The sequence below is a fragment of the Brachyistius frenatus genome, unplaced genomic scaffold (genome assembly GCF_029030835.1).
Source record: "Brachyistius frenatus isolate BFR_SWC_R1_liver_20210118 unplaced genomic scaffold, ASM2903083v1 Contig_57, whole genome shotgun sequence".
NCBI lineage: Eukaryota > Metazoa > Chordata > Actinopteri > Embiotocidae > Brachyistius > Brachyistius frenatus.
The window spans coordinates 2,471,368-2,491,173 of NW_027210656.1; the positions used below are offsets into that span (position 1 = coordinate 2,471,368).

General features: G+C 40.3%; 1 protein-coding gene across 1 annotated transcript in view; it reads right to left on the reverse strand.

Annotated features, from left to right (window-relative positions):
- Positions 1 to 19,806, reverse strand: part of ctnnd2a (catenin (cadherin-associated protein), delta 2a) — a gene marked incomplete at its 5' end in the record, with an annotated part of 127,295 nt that overhangs the window by 88,774 nt on the left and 18,715 nt on the right. Inside the window, one exon of the mRNA XM_069705581.1 lies at positions 10,425 to 10,800. Coding sequence (XP_069561682.1) covers positions 10,425 to 10,800 — 376 coding nt within the window. The remainder of the gene's footprint in view (positions 1 to 10,424; positions 10,801 to 19,806) is intronic.

Here is a 19,806-nt window from a genome sequence, read left to right on the forward strand (position 1 = left end):
TCACATTCAATAGTTACTGGCGTATGTGCCAATGCCCACAGAAACACACACATGTACTCCACACACACATCTTCAATAGGATAGGTAAAACAACACCAACATTGTGCAATATCTCATACGAGGGCCTGCCCTGCTTTATTTCTTAATTCAACACATTTTTCTCTTTCTTCCCAGATGTCTTTCTTCTATCTTTTACTCTACTCCCGTTATCATTCGACCAAAATTAGTGTTTGACTTGAGTCCCGGTCAAGCATCTGTCTGGCTGACCGGACTGCCTTCATTGATATTATGAGATGAAAGCACATGCACACACAGAGGTGCAGACAGAAATGCACACTCAGACATAGACATACACACAAGACTACCGTCAGCAGGGTGAGTGGAGTTTAAGGAATCACTTCATGGCCTGCAGTGAAAAAGGAGGAGAGAAGATTGATGGAGACAAGGGAGAGGGAGAGAGGGGAAGGGATTTAAAAAAAGAAGAAGAGACTTGCTACTTTAATAGACACAAAGAACAACAGGAGGGAGTGGAGGAGAACTGTGTTTAGGCTGAGAGCAAGGGAGAAAAAACATTGGGCGCTGGATGAAAGCCCGCACCTCCCAACCCATCTTCATTGTGTAGCCATCTCCACCTGCAGAGGTGTGGTGGAGATTTGGAGAGAGAGAGATGGAGGAGTGTTTCTAAATTGAGTCAGCACCCCTAGGATGCATCAGTGTTATTTTATCATGACTCAGTGGAAAAATTGGCTCGACTCTGCAGATCACAAGTGAGGAGGGGCGTGTGTTCATAACCGGAGAGTTTCCCAGAATGAAAATAAATAATCAATTCAATAATGACGTAGCAAAGGCATATCTTTACATGGCAAATTGTAGTTTTCTCTAAACAGTAAATAACTATTGTGGGGTTTCCTGACAATGGCTACCATAAGCACGGTGTCACTAACACATTTATGTTGCTTTAGTTAAGTGGAAAATAGTCATGATTTCTTTTCCAGGAGCAGCCTGCTATACGATCAGTCTCTACTGGTGGAGACTGAGCAGCTCTACTGCAACAGTTGAGGGGTTAAAGGCCTTACTCGAGTGCACTAGAGTGGTGCTGGGAAGAAGTGAGATTGAAATGCTGGTGTTTGACCTCCTCATCCAGATCCAGCCTGACAGTCTGGGCACTGAAAGAATGACCTTCCAGTCATAAGGCTTCTTCTCGGCATCCTAGAGTACTGACAAACTCAGATGAATTGTGGTTTAAGGCCCATGTGACCTTGCATGTCTGAATGTGTTTTTGAGATTCGTCAACCTTCTTGTAATATGTTTTTTTTCTCTCCATCCTGGTACAACATTGAAATAGATTCTACTTTTTTATGAGGCCTCATTGGAGAATTAAAGTGTGAAGATTTATTTTGCAGCAAAGAAGTGATGTGAAATTTCAACTAAATATAACAAAAAGCAGTACTTTAAGGAGATAAAAAAAATTTCCTCACAGCAGCATGTATCTCATAAACTGAACTTAGCCTTTGACTGAGAAAACAGCAGGCTAATTATAATGTTTTTTAAAATCCCCTTTTTTCCAGTCATTTCTGCTCTATCCTGTTTGTTAACTTACGTGTGAGTCAGTCTCCTATAATGAGCAGACAAAAGAGAAATTTAGATTAAGAACAATATTGGTTTGAGCTTGTGTGGGCATAGTGTGTGTGTGAGTGTGAGTGGGCATTTAAGTGTTTTATTTTAGTGAGCGCACTTCCACAGAGTTGTATTATGAGATGACTGTAGGCGCTTTTGGACCACTGAAGCTGGTGAATACCGACACAGCAAAATGGTTAAATGTGAACACATATAACAAGGAACTATTACAATTATAATTTGAAATTAACACAACTACCACAACAAATTTGAGCCTTTCTATACAGTTTCTACAACAAGGATTTCTTTTAAACAAACTGCTGCTTTCTTATTTTTTGTTTGCATTTCCTCATGTACCTCTGTTCTCCCAAAATCAGCTTTTTTGTGTTCTCTGGTCATTGCTGAGTCCCACTGGGTCCAATAACAAGGACTCAATGTTTGATTTCCTGCAAGCAAGTCAGCTGAAAGGTCAAGAGCCCTCTCCTGCACAAGAGATATACAACTCGCTGACCTTCACATCTGCAGCCCCATGCAAGACTTTTGCACAGATAGCAATAGCTGCTTGACATTATTGTCCGGAGTGGGTGTTAAGAAAAAATGTAATCAAGATACATTTCTCTCAGTGTAATGTTGATAGTGCCGAGTTGAGACGGCGCTTAAGTTTGAGAAACATTTAATCTTAGTATCACCGTCTCGGCAGCGTAGTTATGGTGACTGCAATGTGCTACATATGAAAAAAATCGGAACTGCAATATGGACTCATCATAACATACAGTTCAACAAAACATTTTTCAGATGGTTTTAAGTACAAATTAACAAGATCATTTCCAAATCATAAAAGCAAGTGTAAAAGCAATAACGACTTTGATTCAATTCTAGTCGGTGAAAATTAAATTGTATGTTTTCATATTAATTTCAATACATATTACATAAAGATTAACAATCTAACAATCTGTTAAAATTATATCTATTCCTTGTTTCTACCAGTGTACCATCAGGTCTGCAAGCAGAGTATGGTTAGGCTGTGTTGCTCTCAAGTATGAGCTAGTGAAGAGGCAAGGTGAAGTGAGGCGTGGTGAGGAGAGAAGATATATACAGTAATTCTGCTGGTGTGACATTTTCCCATAATCCCTCCCAAATGCCACCAGTGTCAGGAGACAGAGCGGATGGGAGGAGGAGGAGGAGGAGGAGGAGGAGGAATGGAAAGTGTCAATTGCCACATTTCTGTTGACTATAAAGCAGCTGAAAAATCAGATTAACCTTTTTTCTCACCCTATAGATTAGTTTGCATGTGTTTGTCTGCTTCCGTGGACGTACGTAAAAGGTTTGATAAGCGTTGATCCAAGAAATGTCAGTGACAGTAATTACCATAAAAAGCAACAATTCAATGTTTAATTCCAAAGAACATGACTGATTCATTGTCGACTGCAAAAATCACAAGCAAAACACACAAATTGAGAAAATATCCTTCAACCACTCAACAGTTAACACATCTAAATGTTAGCCTTTACCTCCACATATGTGTATGCCATTTTTTGTTCCATTTATTTAAATGTTTGTGTGTATACACGTGTGTGTAAGCCTCATCCACATTTATCAAACTTTCTCTCTTTGCTCATCTTTGTATCTCCCAGGCCACAGATTTGGGATGAAGCTCACCTTAGCAGGGAGGAAGGCAGACACACAGCTTTGTCATTATCCCAAGGTCACACACACATACACACACACACGCACAAACAGATAGGCCACCTCTGAAAAAGAAAATAACTACAATGGGCAATTTACCCAGAACAGGCAGGGATGACGGCCAGGATACGCACGCACGCACGCACGCACGCACGCACGCACGCACGCACGCACGCACGCACGCACACAGCTGTGCCTCAGGCCAAGGTTCTGGCAATGCATCATTACCCTCCCTTGGAGGTGATTCCATATCCCAGCATGCATTTCTCATGTGGAGAGGAAATTACCCCTGGGCCGTGCTGAGAGCCAATAGAGTGTGTCCTCGCTCCTCTATCTGTCTCTCACTCTTCCTTCCTCTCCTTCCCCCCCCCCCCCCTTTAAATCCCTTGCTCACCCTGTGACTGTCCCTTTTACACCTTTACTGTCCTCCATCCCTGAGTCACCCATTCTCCAACCCATCCTTTTATCTGTCTTTATCTATCTCCCATTGACACTTCATTTCTTTCTCCTTCTTCCATTTGTCTATGTCTGATGTAGTACACAGATAAATAACAAAGTATAAAAACACACTGATGACCTTTCTCCTTTCTGTCCAGCCCTGTCTGTCTTTCAGTTGAGCAGTTGTTTACAGTGAGGTTAAACATCCATGTTGCCCTTCTGTTATCCTCCAAAGGCAGGGAACAGGCAGAAAATGGACAACATTTTTCAATCTCCTTCTCAAGTGTTCCTTTCAATATATTCCCTGTTTCATAGATTCATACATGTAGAGTACATGGACAAGAGACATATAAATACTGATATTCACTATTAACACATAATACTAAAATTAATATCTTTGAGTGTTTGACTGCTAGTCAGATGCTACATGAGATTGTGGGAAATTTGAACAAGCATTTTGATTATTTTCATACACATAGACAAAGCAATTAATAAATGAATCAGTAACTTAAAAGGGAGATTAACTAATATGAAAATCACTGAAGACCTAAATGAAGGCATTTTCTTTCTCACCAGAAAAGTATTTCTGAAGCATGTTTCATGTAAAATGGTCAAGAGCAATGTGCAATCTTAGGCTTGAGAGAAATTATTTGAAATTCAACTGTAAAATGGATGAATATGATGCCTTCGTGTCTACAGAGTAATACAGACACCCAGTCAGCTCTGTATTTTGTAATAATCCAGTGAAAAAGTAAAAACAGAAAACAGAGCAGAAAGTTCTGTATTTAAGATTCATGTTAATAGCATGGTAGTGAAAGGTTTTTAGGAAATATTGCATGGTTGCTATGGTTATGCTATGTATAGACAGTAGTCAAAATTAGAACAATTGATACAAGCAGTAGCAAAAGTTGTATTACTTGAGCAGCAGTAGTCACACTTTTTTTGATGGCGCTGAAATGTTCTGACCTGTCAATTTGTGTCTCTGTCCATGGTGCTGAAACGTTCAGACCCAGTGACTTTGTGTCGCTGTCCATTGTGCTGAAGTATTTCAACCCAGTCGAACTTGTCTACTCCTTTTATGACAATGGAAGCACCAATCTGACTAGAACTATGTATCTCGGCTGATACAGGGTACTGAACCAATACCAGTATTTAATTAATGAGCTCACTGTGAGAGACAATTGTTCTTTTTTGTGGAAGGCAACATCAGGGTTGACTTAAACATTGCCTTGCTATTTTTGTAAAACGAAATGTAACAACTAAATACAAAGATAACGGCAGTATTACCGCCACCTCTTGGAGAACTTGTCGGCACTAGTCTGAAATACTTCCAAACAGTTGACACTTTGTTGTTAGCTTCCTCCCATTCTGGATATAATCACAGGGTATACGAGTTTGTTTACACAAACAGAGAGTGGTCACAAGAAGGGAATACAGGGACTCACACACTCACACACAAACAAGTGCATATGAATAAATCTGGATACAAGTGACAAGAATTTACAGGGTATACACTGCCGATGGATAACATAGTTTGTGCCAAGTTTGTGTTGATATTTGAGACACTGCACAATTTATTCCAATTTAATGGGAATAAAGCGAAAAGCACTCTTTACTGACATCCTACAGCTTTGTTGTAATCTTAGGGAGAAACTATTTAAGGAGTCATCGAGCAATCAAAAGAAAAGAATAAGAAAAACCTGATGGTAGAAGTAAAAGGAAGTGGGCTTTACCTACACTACTACAAGAGAACACCTGATTAAAGTCAACATTTTCCTCCACTACTCCCCATAAACAGCATGGTAACCTAATCTGCTTCCAGTTTACACAACACAATCCCCAGGTGCATCGTATGGTAAACTGGGTACTGTGGATGTGAGTGGGTCTTACTTTCACTTAAGTGAGTATGGGATCCCCTGTTTGAATATAATCCAATGTTCAAGACCTACACACACACACACACACACACACACACACACACACACACACACACACACACACACACACACACACACACACGTATACACACACACAGGCTTCCACTGCCTCAATTTCCATCTAAAGCAGGTATTCTATCTGTAGAGTCATACATAAACCATATGTATCCAAACACGCAGAGCAATGCACTTACACAAACAGAGAGTGGTCACAAGAAGGGAATACAGGGACTCACACACTCACACACAAAGAAGTGCATATGAATAAATCTGGACACAAGTGACAAGAAGAGCAATCACTGCATAATATCTCTGTCACTCTCTGTTTCTTAGGCAGACACACACACACACACACACACACACACACACACACACACACACACACACACACACACACACACACACACACACACACACACACACACACACACACACACACACACGAGTGTCCTTTGACACAGCCTTGGACACAAAAATACACGCTACTTGTTCACAGACTCACACACACTCAGGCATGCTTACAGTCACCGCTGACCACTGCAGATTTTCCAAAAATAGAGTGATGTGTTCAGGCTGTGAGCCAACAAACACTGACAATAAATAGCGAGCAGTGACAATGACATGTCACACCACATCACATCATATCAGGCTACTGTAAATAGCAATTTCATGTCAGCAGCTCAATTATATCTTGCAAATAATGGGAGCACAGGGAGTTTGCTTGAAATGCAAGGTTTTTGTACTTGGTTTTTATGCGTTTGGTAAAAGTATTGCTCAAATGCAAAGTGCTAAAAACAACAAAAAAAGAAAACAATCTGTATTGAATCAGTACAACCATTGTTGCTGGGTGAATATATTTGGATGTGAGGAGAAAATGCAAATGAAGAGCGTTTAATTTAAATGAGGGGAATTTGGTTTATCTTATCTTGAAGTGCTGTGTCTATGTTTCAGACTGATTGAGTGTTTGATTAGATAAGTCAAGCACATCCCCACAGTTGAAACAATACTGTAGTCTTGTTTTTGATCGCAATGTTATGACTTTTTCCCTCCTGTCAATCCTGTCAGTATTTAATCCAGTGAATTCCCCTCACCTTCTGCAACTCTCCCTTTATGATGTTTCTCACACTATTACATGGCTCCTAAGCTTCCAAGCTTTGAACAATAACCACTGGCCCCCACCCTCCTTAGGTCCCATCTTCCCTGAGTTAATGTTCATCTCCCTCTCATTCTCCCTCTAAGCCTTGCATCGTTCCCTTCCTCCGTTCTTTCTTCTTCTTTTTCAATCTCTCAAGGTATATCTTGTTCCCTAAACAAATGTCTAGCTGCGCTTCCTTCCCTCATTTAAAAAACTAGTTTATTTTTTCCCCTTCATTATTGTTTTTTGCCTTCCTTTCTTACCATGCTTCTTTTATTGGTTCTGCTAGTCTGTGCTCAAATTTTTTTTCCATCATTTGGTGGCCAACATTGTTTTTAATATTCATTTCAAGAAGTGAGAATGTCTCTTCCCAGAGAGAGCTATTTATTCACCTCCTTCTGTTTTGATCTTCATCTTCTGCATTTTTCTGTTTCCCTACAATTTGCTCCTCCTCTCTTTATTTCCCACCGTCTCTACTTTCCACTCTTTCTCCCTCCTCTCCAGTATTGCGCATTAGCCCTCCCTCTCTTTAGCTTCATCTTCAATAATTCCGTCTTCCCTCCCTCCTCCCTCCCTCTATCTATCCTTCTCCCTCTCTTCCTCCTCTCCTCACTCCCATCCATTAGCGGTTATTGAGTTTTCTCTTTGTGTCGCTGTCATCACCTCTGCCCTACTATACTCACTCTTCTGCAACTGGAATAGCACCAAACTGTGTTACTGCCTACCGAACACACATGTACACATGCGCATAGTGCAAGTTGGGCATAGACATTTTGATAAAAATACATCGTCTCCTCTTAAATACACATTGCATTCCCTCTCTCTCTCTTTTTCTCTCACACACACAGATATAACCTCTGCCCTCACTCACAGTTCCTTGTCTCTAATATCTGCTAACCCATTTAGCACTTCATGTTAGCTCAACTAGATCCAATTACAACAAGGGAGAGAGTGAAGTTTGAGTAGGAGGCCATTTAACCTCCTGACAAGGGAAATGGAACACACGTTGTAGGTCCAATTCAATGATATTAAGTACAGTAAGATGATTGAATATAAACACAGAAAGGTTTTAGAGATTCAAAATTAGATATTTAAAGACATTTCACAACAACTCAGATGAATATTGAGATCACTACATGGGCATAATAGGATAGAATAAAAGAAGATTAACTGAACAACAGGAAATTGACAGGAGATGTTATATAAACATGGGGTATATATATTTTTATAGAATTATATATCTCAATAGTCATATAGTAAGTGGACATTTTTAAATCCTCAGGACTTTCTTCTGGCCTTTTTAAAAACCAAAACTATAAATCAGTACTGTTTGCAAACTAGTATGTTGCTGTATTTCAACGGCCTCAAAATAACTCAGAATAATACATAGGATTATTTAAGTTTGTTAAAATAGTCTTTTTGTATTTGGATGTAGAACAATGTGTTCACATGTATGGGGATATGGTATTTGGGATTCAGATAATAAAACATTGTACTGCTATGGAAATCCATTCATTACTACATTCTCTTTTCTAGTTTTATGCACTTTGGCTACCTGTGGAGATCATGGCTGTCTTAGATGAAAAGCAAACAACAAGTTGAGTTTAAAGCATGTTCACACCTTCAGGCCTCGGTGAATGTCGTTGAAATTTGAATGAATATCTTTGTAACTTCTAATTAAATAAAAATGTATTAAACTCTGCAGGGAGCATTCAATACTACAAAAGCTTTGTGTTGAATTGGAACTGTGTACAAAATGGTTGCATTTCTAAAATGTATTGTTGCATTGTCTAATATGAGGTGTAAAAGGAGGACTAATAAGATTTCTGTCTGGATGTGTGCAGCAAAGTGTATGAAGCCTGAAGCAGTGATGTAAACAAAGTGATCTCCTATGTGTACTTGTGCATAGAAGTAAGTGTGCTAATGACTCCAGTGGGCTGATAATAAACACTTTCTTGCAAGGACAGGAAAAATAACAGTTTGTGTACGCCTGAGTGGGTTTGTAAACTAAATCTATTTGCTAAACCAACTCCTACATTGCCTCATTTTTAAAGATAATAAAATGTATCAAACACTGAGCCTGTGGTGAATTGTGTTATTGCAAACTGCATCTCTGTTTACTTTTCACTCCGAATGTCTATATTTCATATTTTAGCTCTTTCCTTCTGGGTTTAGGATTCTGGAAAAATGTGGGTGTGATGTAAGGAGGCCAAATTTTGATGAAACAGAAAAAAAGTGTATGCAATATCCACACAGAGTTACAGTCTCATATTTTAACTAATATAACGTGATTACATGTTAGACGTTTTTATTTTCTTTGTGCTGGCGGATTAGACAGTAGAGACAGCAAACATTGAAAGACTCTCTTCCATAGTGCACAGTGATGAATGGCAACAAACAAATCAATGTATGAAAACAACAATTTAATCTGTCCAGCTATATCAATAGATTGGCATATTCGGGCGCTAGTATTTTTTTCCCCCATTATTAATATTTTGGTGTGATATTGCAATCTGTGACCTGGGTTCACATCTTGCTCCCAGTGTCTCTTTCTAGCTATTGTTACAACGGTTTATGTTGTTGCTGTCTGACTAATCTGCCTTTGTCACAAACCTGTCTGGTGCACAGACACAGCTGACCCAAAACAAAACATACTGTTATTGCTGCTCTGCCTCTTGCTGCATTCAGGGGGAATACAAACAATAAAATGCAGTCCACAAACTGTGCAGAGTGCAAACAACAAATGGTTCAAAAACTTTGTGAGAAACTGTGTGAATATAAAAACATAAGACAGTTTTGCCTTTTAAAAAGGTGAACAAGCAAAATGTCAGTCAACAAATGACCAGATGACATAAACATTTTGGGAATTCTGTATTATTTGCTAAATTAAATAAACCAGTTACCGCGTGGGAACATTAGAAGTAATTGGTGTTGTCAATCACACTACATTAAAAATAAACCTCCGTCGCCTCATTATTAGTGAGATACTTCATACAACTTCATAAGGCTGAAGAATCTTGCGGGGGATTATACCTTCATCTGACTAGGCACATGTCATTCGATCATTTTTTGTCTTCCCTTGCCATTGTTTTTAATAATTCTCTCCCACTCACTCTCTGTTGTTCTTTCATCTCTGTCTCCTATTATTGCTCTCTTCCTGTGATTGACAGCTGCTGCTGAGACTTGATCCACACGTCTCAGTCCCTCTCGTTCAGTAATTAAAGGAATTATACATCAAGAGTCCTGTGAAATATGTACATTATAAATAAAGAAGGGAGAGTGAGCTTTGCTTAATTGCGGAGACAAGAGGATGGAAGTGATCACAGCCCAGTAGGGCTCTTTAACACACAGCATGACACTAAGGGAGGAGAAAAAGAGCTCCAAAAGCAAACTGTGCGTGACTGGAGTAACACAGTGTTTCGTTAGTTGTTTTTTCTTTGCACATATGAGGAAAGGCAGTATTTAAAACAAAAACAAAAAAGAGTTCAATCTGGCTCAACTTTTGTTGTGTGGCAATGTGACATCTTCTTGACAAATGAAATGTAATTGGTGTTTACTTCACACACCCTCATGCACACAACACACACCCCACATCGCCCCTTTCATCCTACCTGGGGTCTTTTTGAATCGAGTCGATGGAAGGTGAGCGCTGCAGGCTGCCTTCGGGCGGCAGGGCAGGTCCAGACTTGCTGTAGGGTGATTCCACTACCGAGGGGCAGTACTGCAGGGTACGGTAGGGATCCGCCACATAAGGATCTGAGCCATATACATCTCCACCACCTCCGCTGGAGGTGTAGCCTGGCCCCACTGTGGCATAGTTGTTGTTCCCGCCGCGGCTGTAGTTTCCTGTGCCTGTGCCGTGGCTTCCTGTGCGCTGCAAAGGGGCGGAGTCGACACCAGGGGAGGAGGGTGCTATGGTGGGAAAGTAGGGACAGAGGACATAACTTAGGTCATGGACCTGGTCATGGACACGCATGGTCAGGTCTACTAAGGAGAGTGAAGGGGTGGAGAGAAGGAAAGGAGGCGAAAAGGGAAAGGACACGAGCACGGGAGGAAAAGCAGAGGCAAACACAGAAATGAACAGGTTGTTGAAAAAAACAACTAGCTATAGATAGATAAAAAAAAACTTGGGCTCCCGCCCATGATTAGAAGAGAGAAAATAAAGTTTTGTACACAACTTTGAGTTCATGATTTCAGACAAAGAATGCCATAAAATACACTGAAAAACTTACCATCAAATACATGGATATTTTTTTTAATAATTTATGGACTAAGACGTATTAAAACCGTGTCATTTTTGCAGAGCACAGACATCATGACAAAATAGTTCAAAAAAACAGTGGCCTTGTAAAACTCAACAGTTTCCACAACACAGAGGTTACAAACCATATTAGCTTTGTCACACAGATGACTCATTAGCCCGTCATTCCACTGCAATGAAAATTGCATACTTTGCTGCGAAGTCTCTTTGTGAGTTGCAACAGGACAACCTTGGAAACTTTTTCTGCACAATGAGACATCTGCCTGGTGAGAAATAAGGACCAAAATGTACCTAAAATATGAACAAATAAAGAAACAAAACATGAAGCCAATTCTCTTCAGAGTGACTTGGAAATTGAATGGGGATTTGCTTGAGGATGAAAGCAGCCTGCAGGAGCACAGTCACTGTCACCTTCCTTCCCTGTTGTGTTGGAGCAGTGGGATCTGTGATATATCAAGGTCTTAATGTGAGTCTGGGAGCCTCATTTCCCTGGCTGTAAAAACACAGAGTTTCTGTGAGGGGGGGGGGGGGGGTCCATCTCATCTGTCATTAGAACCAAGGTGTATGTACACTGAAACACACACATGCAAAAACACCATAAACGTGTTCTTTGGGGAGTCAGCGATAAATCGCAGAGCCTTGAAATCAATATGTGGCCATGTGATTGACTAAAGCTTTAGCACAGACCAGCGAGACTCCTCTCACAAGGAGAATTAGCCTTTACAACGTGTCTGGATGGGGGAAAAAAAATAAAAATCACACAAACCAGATTACACACGCAACATAAATACGCTAAATCAGCCTGTGGAGAAAATTAACAAGACAACTTAAGGCTCGTGAATACGAGTGTGTGCTGAGGTTGAGGGTCTCATCGTTATGTGACCAACAAACTTGCTCTTTAGCGCTGTCTTGAGTGCTGGCATTTACTTGACCTTCACAACCCTCTTATCGCTGTCTTCTCTCTCTCTCTCACACACACACACACACACACACACCTGATCAGGCCAACCTGTTTGTTACATGAAGCAGATTAAACCATTCCTTAACAATCATTTTCCAAAGCTCTTATTTAAATTATTCACACCATGCCTGGTAAACTCTATTGGTTGTCCGATGGGCGTCACAACCAACCTTGTGGATGATGTAACCACATTAGCATATTTTTATTTCCTGACTCTAAAATCAGGTTTCCGAAAATCCTTTACCAACCAGACAGCGAAAAAAGTCAAGTTTCAGACTCTGCTATGCAATGCCCATGAGGCTAAAGGCTGTGTGAGCTCTTCTACTGATGCCCTAAATTTGAGAAAGATCCAAAGAATTAGGCAGGGAAAGAGAAACAGAGCGAGAGCCTGGGAAAAGAAAGCTGAGAAATGAGGGATAGAGCTGCGGTTTAGAAAAAAAAAAAAAGAGTCAGCCAACGGAGGGGAAAAGGAAGAACAAGCGGCAATGGAGGGAGCGACAGTAGAGGCGCATAAAACAGAGGGTATAGCAGGGTAATGAAGCAGAGTTACTCCCATCAGAAGCAAATCCCTGTCTTTTCTGTACTCTTTAAATGGTGTTTGTGGTGTGTCTGTCTTTCTGAACGTCTCATTAGTAGCCGGGGCTTTAGGCTAACACCACCAGTGTCAGTGTGCACTCACCCAGAGACGTGAGACCCACATAAAACAAACCTCAGAGCAAAAGTGGGGGTGGAAAAACAGTGAAAAGAAGAGAGAAGGAAAAAAACAACAACATACAAACACAAAAAATGTCCAGTCAAATTATTTGTATAGTCTGTGCTGTGACCACTGAATGGGATTGTTCCTGGCTACAAGCTGAAATAGGAAAGTGAAGGAAAGCAAGAGTGATAGAGAGCGATGTTAGGGAACATAAAGATAGCGAAATCCCCCAAAAAATGTTCCGCCAAATTACTGTTTTGAGCCCTTCCTTTTATTTTTACATTCTGTTATTCTGTATTCAGCCTGCCCACACCTCTTTATGCATTTCATTCTCCTTTTCACTCAATCTTTCTGTCTCCTCTCCATCTTTTCTTCTCCTACTTTAAGTAAATGGTGTGCTGCTGAATTTATCATTTGCTCTGGTAATGGTGTGTTCTGACTAATGACTTGACCTGTGGGGCCAATATTGCCTGGCAAATCAGGATGTGGGTGCCTGTTTATCATTCTATGTCTGTTTCTCACTGTGCGTATTCTTGTACTCCTTTCCTTTCGAGAACAAACTGGGGTGGTAGACCTTTGGAGTAAAGACATTTTTGACCAAACTAGATGCAAAGACTGTGTAAATTAGGAGTATATTTTCAGATTAGACTAAATCAAATGTAGGGTTAAAGTTAAGAATGTCATTTCAAGTTAAAGTTTGTATTTGGGGTTATGGAATGATCAAATAGATGAAAGGTCCTTATGAGTATAGGAAGACAAAGGTATCAGTGGGAGAGTTTGTCTTTCAGGAATTTGCTGAACACCAGCACAAGGCAAACTCACTGTGCTGTTTCATGAAATATTAAACAAATCATGAAACGTGCCGCGTGTGCGTATAGCAGTAGACACACACATGCACACCTTACGCTCTGGCAGCGTGAAATTGTGTTTTAGAGGAAATAAAAAGGCGGGTGGGTCTTTGTATTCCCATGCTTCAGCGAAGAGTAAACAAATCGTGGCTGCGCTCCTGCTGGCAGATTAGCGAAGGGAAGGGAAACTCTATTAGTCGTTTGACACAGTGATACCTCTGCAATTAGCCAGTCGGCTGAGGGGCCACCTCGCTTTGAGCACGCCGGGACTTTTTCTTTGGGCTGCTGCGACTTGGGAGCCCGTGCTGAATGTACAAGAGATAGAGGAAATGGGGTGGGTGGGAGAAAGAGACAGGGGAAAAAAACTAGGGGGGGATCAAACCAATCCTTCAAGCTTTCCATGTCCATCCTAACTTCTCATTCTTTCATCACTGACTGCATTTCCTTTGGTCATACTCTGTCTCTGTCACTCTTTCTCTCCATCACTCCCATGCCCTTTTCTCTTTCCTTGCTTCTTTCTGCTTTCCCCTAGATGTGTCCCTCTCTGTCTTTACCGCCATCCATCTTTTTTTTCCTCACGCATTTCTTTTGAAACATCCCCTTTGAATTGAACTGCCCTCCCCTTCTTTTAACTGTAGCGTACTCCCTCCCTGCCTCCATTTTTTTTTTTTTTTTTTTTTTTGTCTGTCATCCTCTGTCCATCATCAAATCATTTCATGTTTTTTTGCTCCCTTTCTTCCCTCACACCCTTCTGTCTCTCTATCGCTCTCCCTCTATTGTGGTTGTAGTAGACTATGTGATCAGAGCTGAGGACATGTCCTTTCTCTCGACACGCTTCAGTGCTCAGCACGATTACACAAAACCCCTCAGTAGAGCCTCTATCTCTCTCAGATACACAAACTCACAGAGACGCCACCAGCGCACAAACATGGGTTTCCAAATATGCAAGTGATTGACATGGACTAAACATGGATGCCTGTAACACATCTTTTTCTCATTTTTTTAAGGACATTCAACAGCATGCATTCACAACCTTGCCAGCAGTAGCCATGGATGAAGCACACATGCGAAGACCAAAACACACTCACAAACACACGCACGCACTGCTTGGATGTGGAGGAGAGTAAGGATTAGTTTCTCCCTCTGTTTATCCCTGGGAGAGCCTCCTGGCCAGCACACAGCTCTTGATGTTCCTGAGCTGGAAGCATTGGAAGACCTACATGCACAAACACCGCACAAAATGCACACAAATGCCCTCCCTTGCACTTTCAATATTATCAAGTATGCAATGTTTTATAGTGTGGAAGCTGTAGGACACTTGTTGCTATAAGTCAAGGTGCCTTGAGTTTCTCCAAGTGTGCCACTTAGACACAGCAGGGGCTCCAGGCCAGTGGCTGCTGCTAAATGTTCATGCTGTGAGGGGACAATAGTGAATGTCAGAAAAAGAGGAGTTTATTTTTTCTCAAACTTAAATGTTCCCCATTCAGCCACTACATGTGATACACACATGTATGGCAGAAACATACTAATAAAACATAGTTTTCTGAAGTTTGCTGTTCATCTCATTTCTCAAAATCTTATTTTTGCTAATTGCCATACTAATTTAAATGTACTTTGTCTCGGAGATTTTGTTATGTCTGTTTTGAACCACTGAGTTGCTTTGCTGTCAATAGATCATGTACACGTGAGCTTTGCTTGCCTGCAGTAGCATGATGTCACTTTTGAAAAGAACATTTGCAGCATTCACATTCACATCAGTGTCACAAGATCAGGAAATGTTTGTGACTTTATAGCTTAAAACTGAATAAACTGCAGTTGCAACACGCCAAATAGGACAAATGGATAGATACCACACTTCACTTGACTTAATGACAGTTCAATCTCTGGTCTAATGAAGGCAGTGAAACTGTAGTATGGTTTGCTAAGAACGAGAAGGTGACGAGGGGCACACACAGATGTAATATACAATGTACACAGCAATAAACAGTGAATCAAAGAATGAATAAAATGTGATTTAAACAGCAACCTTTCTTTTGATTCAATGAAGAGAGTCAATTCTGCTTTTGTGATGACTTAATATCTGTGATCTCTGAGGACAAAAATAAATGAATGTTTCTTTCTGCAGTTATGAATTAATTACGGCTGCAGAATATGCTAATCATGTAAACTGAGATAGCATTGGATGGAAGCATGTGTGTATCTGTGTGTGTTTCTGTGTATATATTGTGCTTGTGGTTGTGACTACTGTGTGTGTGTGTGAATGTGCACATATAAACACTTTTCACATATGTGGGGAGTTTGTAATTTTTTTTTTTTTTATTAGAGGTTGATGCCGGGTGACTAACTTAAAATTATATTTAGGAAATGCCATATGTTTTCCCAGCAGAAAGAATTTGTGCTGATCTGTCGGGTAAGTCAGATGCTTTGAGCTGGTAATTAAAGCTTTCTGAGGCTTCAGCAAAAACCTCACTGTAAATTTAAGCTACAATATAAGTCACCTAGATTCAGCGTATGAATTAAGTTGCCATCCACTTAGTTCAACAGTACTGTGGATTATAGTTGCAATGCCTGTCACAATTCGGTTCATCTGTTTAAAAAAAACAGATTGCTACTGGGGAATTTCAGCTGATAATTCAGAGAAGTAGATACATTTCTTTATCATCTCCTTCTGTAGTCCCTTTTTGTTTCCTGCCTTAATTAAATTGAGATTAGACATTGTCTTTCAATAGAGAGCTGGCTGCATTATGACAGTCTGGGCATTTAACCAGCACAAACACTTTGACAATGGAGTAAACCTCACATTATAAGTAAATGCAAATTCACACCTTCTTTTTTGTTTGTTTGCTGGTGTTCAAAAGACAGTAGGTACATTAATAGACCAGCAGGATGTGCTGAAATTGATCCTGGCTAAACAAACCTAATCTAACCTGACATCAGAGAGAGCCAGATGAGTGGTACACCAAAGTGACTGGGGACAAGCTTCAGCCAATAGGCCTAACAATGTTGCACTGCTTTAGTTTCCTGCACTGAGGATTTATCAGGCACTAACTGAAATAGACCCGGTGATTCACGTCTATGGAGACTTGTCTATGTCAAGCGCTACTTGGCTTGTCTTAACTATCATCAACACGCAACTATATCGTGTGATATGGTTTGCCAGACCGCCAATGTTTCAAAACTGCTAGGCTGATGAACTTTTTAGGTTTACTGAATGAATGTGACTCCTGAAACTGATTGGGCCACGGTGTTACAGATTGATGCTTCTTTTACCTCATAAACAATCTTTGACAGAGTACAGACTGCAGAGAGCACACAAACCATTTCATTTGGGCCTGTCATCAAGTTACTTGTGGATTTACCATGAATTAGTGGCAGTGGATATTGACCTTCCACCAGCAAAGTTTGTCATTTCAAACTGTAAAAGTGATGATCAGCACTTCCTGGATGTTCTGTACACTTTGTTCATACACACTGTAATTTTCACTCACTGCATACTTGCAGTGTAGACTCTGGCTGTCACGCAATGCACAATATATGCCAGGTGAACTGTGGAACAATAAATATACAGTAGAGCCTTGGCCTTGACACCTGTTATTACAGTGTTTACCAAATCATCATGCGCCTTATTTGTTGAAATCAATTAAAAACTTGTAGATGTAAAAGTCAAATAATAATTGCAAATAAATGTATTTAGATATTGTACAATAACAAACTTGCTTGCAGTAACTCATCGTCACCCATTTTCACTTTCTGACACTTTATTTAGTAACATACTAAACTCTGTTAAAAAAAAAAAAAAACATGCAATGTATAGAGCCATGCACATGTATGGAAAAGGCCCAAACAATGTATAAATATTTAAATCTCCAGCTGCAACAAACATACACACACAGACAGTCCAACTGGCTATGATTAGTATTATAAACCTCCTTTGGACACTGGAGGACATGAACCAGATTAAAGGGAGCCTTTCCTTTCTCTTCTTTGTTTTCAAGGATCTGTCACTTTCTGTCCTTAAAAGGAGACCTGAACTTTTCTTGCCTTCTGGTCACATGATGTATGGTAACTGCAGCCTCGCTCCAGTCCTCTCTCTCTTTACCCATTCCTCCTCCTTCTTTGGGCTGGTTTTCTCTATTTCTCTCTCTCTCTCTCTCTCTCTCTCTCTCTCTCTCTCTCTCTCTCTCTCTCTCTCTCTCTCTCTCTCTCTCTCTCTCTCTCTCTCTCTCTCTCTCTCCATCACTCTCTCTGTTCTGTTCCCCTCATTAGGGTGTCAGATCTCATTACAGAAGGGAAACAGCCGATTTAAAGGGAAAAGCAGATTGCTTTAATGGTTTGATGCAAATCCTCCCTCATATTTTTCCCCCCTCCTTTTTACAGTGCATGTGTGTATGTGTGCACACTCAAATGGGCAAAAGGAACCTATGCCATAGAGCTGGAAAATCAAGCAAACATGATCCTGCTTTGGAGAAACGCCACAACACACACACAGACTTGGAATTATGTAACAGAGTTGATTCCTTGTCATGAGAACTGCATACATTTCAGCTCTGAAACCTAATGAGGACGTATCGGTAATATGAGTTCAAATATTTTATAATTTCTCAACCCCACAGCCTTTACAGAAGAAAAAAAAAAAAAAAAAAAAAAAAAAAGGGTCCATCATCCATTAGGAAAGGAGTCAGAAGACTGCTATAGCTAAAGCTTTAGAGACTGGCAGAAGCTACAATGCATCACACGAAAAAGACCGGTCAAACCTGACAGTACATGCCAAACTTTTACACAGACATTAAAAGAAAAAACAGGCTTTGGACACATTATGTCATTTATATAAATGTGGCCTCTATTTGGTTGCTTCAAAATGTTTAATATCGATTTGTGTGAATATGTCACCTGCAAAGCCTCACAGAAACACACACCAAAGAATTGTTTATCTCAAGTAATGTTTAGAACATCCAAGATGAGGCTCATCATTTTCAAAACCTGGAGGAGATGCAGAATAAAGCACTTATCATGGTGCTGTCTGGTTGCCACTTGATAAAGTACAAACATTTAAACCAACAGGTGTGACCAAAGTAGAGTTTCTGTACAGACTGAAAATGTGTTGTAAATTATCACACTTTTTTTTTTTTTAACAACAGCTGGGCATCATTTGGTTTTCTAGTGCTGAGTATAGTTGAGAAAAATAACTTTGTTTTTAGTGAAGCTTAGTGATTAGTGATTTTCAAAGAATTTGTACCTGTCTCATCTATAGATACTGGAAGGAGTGCTGTTAAAATACATAACATCCCTTATCAACAGCAATAGCTCACCCTTGTTACTAGAAGCACCTGACAAATAGCAGTTGCACTGAATCTACCCCATTCCCACTGTCGCCACCTGAGCTACGTGTAGGCCTAATGTTAAGCTATTAAAGAGAAAAAGAGACACATCCATTCAGAGCTGCTGTTATTCCCAGTGGTTAGAGTCATTAATATAAGCCAAGATAGCCTTCATGACACAAGGAGGGATTGTACAAAGCCAAAAATGTAAGAACAAAGGCAGGAGGAAAGGAAGAAAAAGGTAGAAAACAAGGAATGGGAGGTCAGAGAAAAGGGAACAAGAAGAGAGAATGACAGCATGGAAGAAGTAAAAGAAAGAAAATGGGATGTAAAAAGAAGAAACGAAACATCAAAGGCAGTGTGACATATAATCGAGAGAATGGACTGATGTCACAAACAAGGAGAGCAAGTGAAGCAAGAAAGTAAAAGCATAGTGACATAGTGAAGTAGAGATTGCTTTTAAAAATATAGAAAGTCTTACTGGCAATAATTTGAACTTGGTCCAGAATGCATGTGCATGCACAAGAGACGCTGTGGCCTTGCAGGAATAATTGCTTAAAATAGGCTACATTAACCTGCAGTCCTCTGGGGCGCTGCCCTGGTTTAATCCAAGAATGAAACACCACGCGCCATTGCCTACACACACACACGCAGTGCAAAAACGCACACATACACACTCGTACTCCCACAACAATGTATGTGCAAGGGCTGTGCAGAGGGCAAAGGACAGTGAGGAGGGTGAGACAGCAGCCGACAAGAAGGGTGTGTACGTGGGAGAGAGAGAGGTTTGATAAGATAAAGGCATATATATGGAGCAGATGTTTAGGAGCAACTTATTCCAAGATTTCCTTCACTTGTATTTGGACGCAGTGACAATGCTGTTAAAGTAACACTCGCACCAACAATTA